Below are 10,078 nucleotides of genomic sequence, written 5' to 3'. Positions count from 1 at the left end.
AATACATATATTTAAAGACTAAAAAAAAGAGTAAAGAAAGGTATCATAATAATATTAATCAAATATAATACCAATAATTAAAATAGGAATTTAAGATTACCCAAACGGTTGATTTAAAAAACACAGTAACAGATTTTCTTAAAGAATTTCTTATGGTGGCCACTATGAAAAGCAGTACAGTTTCCTTAAAAAAAAAAAAAATAGAGCTACAATATTATTAGCAATTTCATTCCTGAGGATGCACCTGGAGAAAACCATACTTTAAGAAGATGTAAACCTCACAATGTTCACTGCAACACTATTTACAATATCCAGGATATGGAAGTGCCAGGAGCCAGTGTGAGGAATCCCACCCATGACAAGGTCATGCAGCAGAGATCTGATGGGCAAGGTCGAGTCAGATCTCAGGTTTTCCCCCTGGTATTTCCTGAGAGGTACCCAAAAAAAATAAGAATATGCCTGTCTCGAAAAAGTCATCTCAAAGCTTTAGTCTTCTGCATTTGAAAGGGTGTTTCAATCCAAAAACCCCTCTGATGGCTTTTTAGCCTGCGTATGATTGTTTGAGGCCTCCTGACTGCAGGAGGCACAGGAAGCTTAAAACATCCTAGGAATGTAGGGGCTTCCAAGGAGTCAAAATCATTAGAATAGGACTGACGAAAGATTTCATTAGTTGAGCCAATACTTGCTGCCAAATTTTCATATCTTTTACTTGTTGATATAGTTGGTACATAGAAAAAACAAGTAGCAACATTAGATATTTGAGTTAAGTACCTTCTTTGTTATAACCTACTGTGCCTTTGTTCTATAGAGATGTAACTTCATGCTTTAAGGAGATGCAGATTAAAGAAAAACACTTCAGGGGAACTGAAATTAACATTCATTAAGGAAGAGAGCCAAAAAGTGTTAGCAAGCCTCTTGGCCAGAAGATAATGTAAATCACCTGAGACCTTTTGTATACAAAAAGATATACAGAAAGAGTCTGGGCTGCTAACGCTACATAATTTTGTATTACCCATTGATCTCTATGTACAATCAAAAAGGTATAAAAGGCCTTTCTAGACAATAGAGGTGGGGCCAGTCATTGGAAGGACTGGTTTCCCCTGTGTCTCCTCTTTACTCCTTTTCAGGCGGATCCCTTGGAACATGGAAGCTCACTATGTTTACTTACTTGTCCTGGCTTTTAAGATCCATAAGAGAGAGAGCCCAAGGCAGGGCACTCTCCGATATTCAAACAGGCACTGGAGGCCTAACGTAGATGGTGCAAATTCCTTGTCTGGAATTTTATTGGTTTTCCCCGTAAGTCAAGTTATTCAGCCTTCTTTTCTCCACTAAATTTTCCTACTACACTATTTCTTCCTAATCTAATCTTATATTAATAAATAAATAAGTCTTTCCTCGCCAACGCCGTCCCTGCTTTGAATTCCCTGGATCCACCAGGGCAGGACCCTGGCATGGAAGCAACCTGAATGTCCAAAGCAAAGAAATAGATAAAGAAGATGTGATACATATGTACAGTGGAATATTGCTAAGCCACAAAAAAAATAATGCCATTTGCAGCAACATAGATGTATGTAGAGATTGTCATACTGAGAAAAGGAAGTGAGATACAAAAAGACAAATATATATTGCTTATATGTGGAATCTAAAAATAAAGGTGTAAATGAACTTATTTACTAAACAGAAGTAGAGTCACAGATGTATAATAGGAAAAAAAATGCATGGTTACAAGTATATGGGAGAGGGATATATTGGGAGATTGGGATTGACATATATAAGCTACCATATTTAAAATAGATAACTAATAAGAACCTGTTCTATAGCACAAGAAAATTTACTCAATATCCTGTAATGCCCTATATAGGAAAGTAATCTAAAAGTGGATATATGTATTACTGATTCACATTGCTGTACACCTGAAGCTAACACAATATTGTAAATCAGCTACACTTCAGTAAACATGTTTTTAAAAAATTGTTTGAGATATGCTCAACCCATGGCTGATTCATGTCAATGTATGGCAAAAACCACTACAATATTTTAAAGTAATTAGCCTCCAATTAAAAGAAATAATTATTTTAAAAAAGAAAAATGTATATATATTTAAACTGGTTGAAGAAAAAAATGGTGAACCTGAAGTTAGATTAATAATGATTATGTAATTCAAAGATTAGAGAGAAAAAAGAATGAAGACAAGCATACTCAGAGAAATGTGTGACAACATTGAATTTACCAAAATTTAAATGAGTATCAGAAAGAGAAAAGAGAAAGGAAGAGAGAAAAAATAAAGAAATAGTGGCTGAAAACTGCCCAAATTTATGGAAAAATAAATCTCCACATCCAAGAAGCTCAACAAACTCAAGTAGGGTAAATGTGAATTGTGTTAGTTGCTCAGTTGTGTCCGATTTTTGCAACCCTATGGACTATAGCCCACCAGACTTCTCAAGCCATTGAATTATCCAGGCAAGAATACTGGAGTGGGTAGGCATTTCCTTCTAAGGGGATTTTTCTGACCCAGGGGTTGAACCCAAGTACCCTGCACTGCAGGCACGGTCTTTTACCATCTGAGCCACCAGGGAAGCCCAGTGTAAATGTAAAGACATCTACCAACAGATAAAACCAACAACAGCAGAGAAGACATTCTTGTTGAGGGTATGTGGGACATAGATAGACCATATGACAGGGCATAGAACAAGTCTATAAAGTTAAAAGGATACAAATCTATAAATTCCGTAGGATTTTGAAGTGAAACTTAAAAATAGAGTGAATGGAGAGAAATTAGAATCACAATCGAGCGAAATTAGAAGTCAATAACACAAGGAAATAGGGAAATTGGCAAATATGTGAAAAGTAAGCAACACAATCTTAAATGACTAAAAGTTCTGAAAAGAAATCATAGGAGAAATTAGAAAACACTTTGAGATGAGCAAAAATAAGGACATGACATAATAAAACTTATGGGATTCAGCTAAAGCAGTGCTTAGAAGGAACTTAACAATGATATATACCTGTATTTAAAATGAAGAAAGATGGCAAATAAGCAACGTAACCTTATACCATAAGACATTGTGAGAACAGCAAAGTAAACCTAAAGCAAATAGAAACAGAAGGGGAAGGAAAGTAAAATTTAAAGGAAAAAAATTTAAATAGTAGGATAAGAGAAAAACTTTTAAGTTGATGAAACCAAAAGCTGCTTCTTTTGATTTTTAACAAGAGATCAAAAAGATCAACAAAATTGATAAACATTTGCTCAACTGATCAAGACAAAAAAAAAAAACCTCATAATTTAAATTATGGGACTTAGAAATGATATTGTTATTGAATTTCCAGAAATAAAAAGAATTATAAGTAAATATTATGAACATTTGCAGACTAATAAATTAGATAAGTTAGATGATATAGACAGATTCCCAAAAAGACAAAAAATTCCAAAACTACCACAAAAAGGAACTGTCAGCTGAGTAGACCGATAGCAAGTGATTGAAAGTATTCTCTCAATATTTTTAATAACAGAATCCTCTGAAATTATAGCAAGGTACACAGATGGTCAAATACAGTAGTTTTTATGTTGTTAGCCTCCTTTGTTGCTAAGCTTGGCAAAAGTAATTAAGTTCTGACCAATAAAATATAAACTTAAATGATAGGTGTAACTTATAGGTTTATCCCTTAAGAATGATGTCTCTCTTTCTGATTTACTGATGGCTATGAACTTTCACTTTTCACTTTCATGCATTGGAGAAGGAAATGGCAACCCACTCCAGTTTTCTTGCCTGGAGAATCCCAGAGACAGTGGAGCTTGGTAGGCTGCCGGCTGTGGGGTCGCACAGAGTCGGACACAACTGAAGCGACTTAGCAGCAGCAGCAGCAGCAGCATGAACAGAAAACCAGATACTGTGGACTCAGCAATGGAAGGCTTATCTTAAGGATGGCAGAACCAATTCACCAGTTCTCAAGGGCTTGTATAACCTTGTGAAGCTAAGTTGCCATATCAACCTTGCAAACTGTGGATTGCTTGTCCCAAGACTGTTGTATGAGAGAAATAAATTCTGATTTAAGTACATTAATTTTTATTCAGTGGACTTTCTAAAGGTGATAGGCCAGGATACAATTTTTCAGATACCTCTGTGGAACTTCCCAAAAGGTAAGGAAGAAGCCAGGATATGTAAGAGTTTTTTTGCTATAGAAAACATACCAGTTCAGTTGTAGTTCAACATAAAAAAAAAAAAAAAAAGTTGCTAATCACAAACAATACAGGACATCCAAAATCAATTATTTTAGTGTTTTTTTAATCTCTAGGAAGGACCAGCATCCTGCCTTTCACCATTTTATATTCCCCTTAGGGTGCAGATGGTGACTGCAGCCATGAAATTAAAAGACGCTTACTCCTTGGAAGGAAAGTTATGACCAACCTAGATAGCATATTCAAAAGCAGAGACATTACTTTGCCAACAGAGGTCCATCTAGCCAAGGCTATGGTTTTTCCAGTGGTCATGTATGGATGTTAGAGTTGGACTGTGAAGAAAGCTGAGCGCTGAAGAATTGATGCTTTTGAACTGTGGTGTTGGAGAAGACTTTTGAGAGTCCCTTGGACTGCAAGGAGAACCAACCAGTCCATTCTATAGGAGATTAGCCCTGGATGTTCTTTGGAAGGAATGATGCTAAAGCTGAAACTCCAGTACTCTGACCACCTCATGTGAAAAGTTGACTCATTGGAAAAGACTCTGATGCTGGGAGGGATTGGGGACAGGAGGAGAAGGGGACGACCGAGGATGAGATGGCTGGATGGCATCACTGACTCAATAGACGTGAGTTTGAGTGAACTCTTGGAGTTGGTGATGGACAGGGAGGCCTGGCGTGCTGAGATTCATGGGGTTGCAGAGTCGGACATGACTGAGTGACTGAACTGAACAGAACTAGGGTGCAGTTCAGTGGCTAATAGCTTGAAGGTATGATGGCTAGCAACATTCCTTCTTTATCAGAAAGGCAGACAATATTCTATGTTTACTGAAATGGTAGGCAATAGTTTTTGTCCATAGAGGAAGGGAGTTGATGAATAGAGGGAAAGAACCTTTTATTGTAAGTGGAAAAGTGAATGGAATGAGTACTAGGGATGCAGCTGACTTTCCTCTTTGATAAAATAAAATTAATGAAGTAGCAGGAAGCCTTGCTTATGGGTAGAATATGAACTCTGAACATTTTAACTCCCCAGAGATTCCCAGAAGAGTTTTACTAGTCACATGTTATGCAAAGTCCTGCAACTAATAAGAGCAAATTAAAAAGTTGAGTGAGAAAGTTCTTTTCCTTCTTCTGATGAAAGAAGAAAGAAATCCCTGAGAGTCTCTTAAGCAGAACCTAACAAACCTCTAGAGCTCAGGAACCTCAAGCCCTGGCAATTATCAGGTAATATCTCTAAAGTGTTAAAAGTAAAGGCTCTGAGCCACTGCAATTTAGTGAGCGTTGGGAACTGATCATTGCAAATATGGCCTAACCTCACATATCATGTTAAAAACTCTGGGGCTACAAAAAACTGATGTACACAAAGTCAGGACCTCTTTTTTCACTTCCCAGGTGGGGAAACTCAGAAGATGCAAGGGCTTTCCCAAGGTCACTTAACTAACAATGACAAAGTTAAGAGTCCAAAGTCTTTGACCAGTAATTTGAATACTAAATTGATCTTTGCCTCTTTTGAGTGAAGAACAAAGCATACTTCCAACAATGTGAAGACTTTCTTGGAAGAATACAACTATAATACTGAATTGGCATTGGAGCCATGGTAAAACACACAAGGTGGGAAATTACTCTAGATAGTCTGACTCTCTTTTCTCGATGACTAATTGTCACTACCATTTTCCTCAAATTACCATTTCTCTTTGACTTTGAAAAGGATATATATATTTTTTGTCAGTGTGGCTCTATATGGCAAACTAAATTTGAGACAGGTTGATTTAGCAATAACTTCAGAGAGAACTGAGAATTAGATGGGATATGGTAACTTCACCACATTCACACATATACACACACATTCAGAATATGCCAAAAGTAGGAGATTGGCATTCATATTTTACTCCTGATGGTTAGCTAAGTAGATATTTACTACACAATTGGGAAAAACTAGATAAGAAAGGACCTGGCCTGGAATTTGTATCAATTATTCTTTGCATTTTCAAAATGCTTCTGAACTTCAAACTTTGAAAACAACCTTTCTGGGCTGTCTTGGAGGGAATATGGCCTATTGTATGAAATCACACTGTTTTGCAGGTAGTATGACAGAAAAACTTTTGGGTTTGCACCAAGGAGATCACCTACTAAAACAATTTTTTATTTTGCTAATATACTTTTTCCCTTTGGGGAACTTGCTGCTGCTGCTGCTGCTAAATTGCTTCAGTCGTGTCTGACTCTGTGTGACCCCATAGACGGCAGCCCACCAGGTTCCCCCGTCCCTGGGATTCCCCAGGCAAGAACACTGGAGTGGGTTGCCATTTCCTTCTCCAGTGTGTGAAAGTGAAATCGCTCAGTTGTGTCCGACTGTTAGTGACACCATGGACTGCAGCCTACCACGCTCCTCTGTCCATAGGATTTTCCAGGCACGAGTACTGGAGTAGGGTGCCATTGCCTTCTACTTTGGGGAACTTAGTGAATCTTTTAATTCCACAATCCATATAATTGCCATTTTTATAGAGTTATTGTGAAGAGTCGTGTGAATTTAAGAACCTTAGTGTGTAAATAGCTCTGTTAGTGGAAAGAATTTTTCATAATATGTAGGGATCAACAGAAAGACTGAATATTTTCTGACCGGGGGAGATTTTGTTCTTAAACAGCTAGAATCCTTCAGAAAGATGCTTATAGAGAGAAATGAAACAATGATCTGCAAATGTGGAATTGGACGTGAAGGACTGAAGAGGGTTAGTTAAAGGTCTCATGAACAAACCGAAGAGACATTTAGACACTATCACTTATAATAAGTTCTTAAGCAAGAAGACATAAAAATTGTCTATCTTTTTGGAGATAATTGCTCACAGAGAAAATGTAGATACAGTGAGAAAGGGAAACAAGAAAGATGAAAGGGTTCATAGACAAGATTAAGTCAGGGGACTCATGTGTGACTATGAAAGAATAAAGATCTTATCAGGTCCAGAAGGACAAAAGAATCCAAGGGACCTTTAAGGTAGAGTCCATATATTTGAATTATTTATGAAAAAATTTGTAATTTAGGCCATTTTCCTACTGCCTCTTCTGACTGTCAGTGGTCAGCAAGATTCAACCCTGAAAATGCTTAATCTTCACCTGAACCAAATCTAAGGAACAATGGAAAGTCTCTTCATCTCTGTGCCCAAGATCACATGTTATACAGTGTTGAATAACAAAGTAAAACAAACTTTGTTTTGAGATTCAACACTTTTAAAATAACCTGCTCATTGAAGGTTTATTGGAAATCAATATCTTCTTAAAATGCTCCATATATATTATCACTCTGAGAACTACAGACCTATATGACTCATAGTCTCTTTCTTCAAGGTGAAAGCATTGATAAATGAAAATATACCACTAAGGTTAAAACAGCTTGATTCCGGTTACAGTTGTGACACTTCATAGATAAGATAATCTTATTTTTAAAGTAAGTATTTTTAAAAAATAATTTTAAAATTATAAAATTTAAATTTATAAATTTAAAATGTAAATTAAAAAATAATTACAGCTGCCCTACACATTTTATATTTCTCCTAGGCACTTCACCTATACAGTTTGCAGAGTAAACTGAATAAATATACAAACAAATTTGGCAAAATGTAGGCTCTATAAATGAGTTATTAAATATGTTAGCATGTGGTTAAGAAAAACATAGTTCAAGGTCATATAAACATAAGGGATTATTTAACTATAAGGACAAACATGGAATTTTAAAGAGGATGAGATTAAATCTGACATAAAATTATCAAGAAATATACAGAATCACTAGAATTTATCTTTTTTGCATATGCTAGCTTTACATTGATGAAATAACAAAATGTCTCTTGCCACTTGAACTATAGATGCATAAAATGTCTGCTTAGTAACATCATCCACAAACTATTTAAGCAAAATTTATCCTAAGGGTCCTTTAGAGGACAGGAAAGGGAGCTTGCTATTTCTTTTCCTTTAGTATTTCAGGACCTAATTGTCTTCTTCGAAAAGAGGTAATGACTTTGATCTTCTCTTATAACTGTAAGCCATTGTTCAAATACAGTCTCCAAATTCCAAACAGCTACCAAACTTTACATTTTAGCTGCTTACGGACAATATTATAAGTAGAAGTTGCTATGTCAGATCCTGATTCTGTCAATTAACTACTTGGCAATTTTTTCATGGTTTAAAATCAGATCCAAATGTAACTCACCTTATGCACATGAATTTCCTTCATCTGGACAGCAATTAGAGTATTTTTTGTTCTTTTTTTACTATCAGCCATTAAGCTCTTTTAAAAAACAGGGCAGAAAATCTCATAATAAGTGATTAGTAATGGTGGCTTAATAAAGAAGAAACATATGAATGGACAATTAGGAAAAATATTACCTACATACACATCTTGTTTGGCCAAATAAATATAAAATCAATTGGTAGCTGCAAATTTGATTGTTTGTTTTATTCACACCAAAACTGCAGAGAATAATGGAAAATTGAATTTTTTGTTTCCTTGGATTTCAGAACTTCACATGATGAAGATCAACCAGACAGTCCTGACAGAGTTCATTCTTGTTGGCTTTTCTGTTTACCCACATGCACAGACATTCCTCTTTGTGGCTTTCTTTTGCCTCTACCTTCCCACCCTCACAGGTAACCTGACCATCATGGGTCTAACTTGGGTGGACAGACATCTGCACACACCCATGTACCTCTTCCTTAGTGCACTCTCTTTCTCTGAGACCTGCTACACACTGACTATTATCCCCAGGATGCTGGCAGATCTCTTGGCCAAGGACAGAAGCATTTCATCCATAGGTTGTGGCTTGCAAATGTGTTTCTTCTTGGGACTTGGTGGCACTAATTGTATGATTCTTACTTTGATGGGATATGATCGCTTCCTGGCCATCTGCAACCCTCTCAGATATCCTTTGCTTATGACCAACATGGTGTGTGGAAAACTTGTGGCCTTTGCTTGGATTGTTGGTTTCATTTTCTCTGTGATAGAGACTGCGTTGATATTCAGGGGCTCTTTCTGCAACCCCAACCTTGTGAAACACTTCTTTTGTCATATGAGGGCTGTTGTGAGGCTGTCCTGTTTAGACAGTGACCTCACAGAATTCATTGTAACTGTGATGTCAGTGTCAGGTTTGATGGGCACCTTCCTGGTCATCATCCTCACTTATGTGTTCATTCTTTCCACTGTCCTCAAAATCCCTTCAGGTGAGGGCAAGCAGAAGGCCTTTTCTACCTGTGCCTCCCACCTCACAGTGGTCATCATTCACTTTGGTTTTGCATCTATTGTTTATCTGAAGCCAGAAGCATCAGGGGGAGATGACACAGTGATCGCAGTTCCCTACACTGTCATCACTCCTTTCCTCAGCCCTCTCATTTTCAGCCTCAGGAATAAGGACATGAAGAATGCTTTCAGAAAGGCCCTTGGAAAGATATTTCTTGAATAGTCTTGTATTATCACTGCATAACTGAGTGTTCACAGATGTCAGTGAAGCATTTACCCTGAAATATCTGGAGAAGCCTTTTCCCAGAGGTTGACATATGGGGATCAAGTGTCTGAGACTTGGACCTGAGCCATGACAGGCATTTAGTTAGCATGTTAAGGAAGTTTTTCAACTACTTCTACTATTTGTCTCTGCATATTCTATGCTATTGCCAATCATCCACTAGGTGTTTTTTGTACCTTTGATGAAGTAAGAAAAGCAAGATGGAAGAAGAAACAACAACACCTATGACTACTATACTAAAAGATGATTTTAAATTACTAGAGATGTAAATGTTGAAAAAAATTTCTAGGTAATGTTGTGAGGGATTGTGTGGTGCTGCTGAGGGGAGATAATTGTTTCCTATAAGAGATACACTATAGAAATCACAGTCAAGTATTTTTAAATATGTTTCTAGATATAGA

General features: G+C 36.8%; 1 protein-coding gene across 1 annotated transcript; it reads left to right on the top strand.

Annotated features, from left to right (window-relative positions):
- The first annotated feature begins 8,687 nt into the window (after nt 1–8,687).
- LOC101118497 (olfactory receptor 10X1-like) lies at nt 8,688–9,617 on the top strand. Its single transcript, XM_004003700.4, has one exon. The coding sequence runs from the start codon at nt 8,688–8,690 to the stop codon at nt 9,615–9,617; it is 930 nt and encodes a 309-aa protein (XP_004003749.4).
- The last annotated feature ends 461 nt before the right edge of the window (nt 9,618–10,078 follow it).

This window comes from Ovis aries, chromosome 1, assembly GCF_016772045.2.
Source record: "Ovis aries strain OAR_USU_Benz2616 breed Rambouillet chromosome 1, ARS-UI_Ramb_v3.0, whole genome shotgun sequence".
NCBI classification, from domain to species: Eukaryota; Metazoa; Chordata; class Mammalia; order Artiodactyla; family Bovidae; genus Ovis; species Ovis aries.
The sequence above is the reverse complement of the archived record's forward strand: the minus strand, read 5'-3'. Positions and strand labels throughout refer to the sequence as shown.

Excerpts from the sequence above, each read along its gene's own strand:
- LOC101118497 (XM_004003700.4), top strand. The coding sequence starts at position 8,688 with ATGATGAAGATCAACCAGACAGTCCTGACAGAGTTCATTCTTGTTGGC.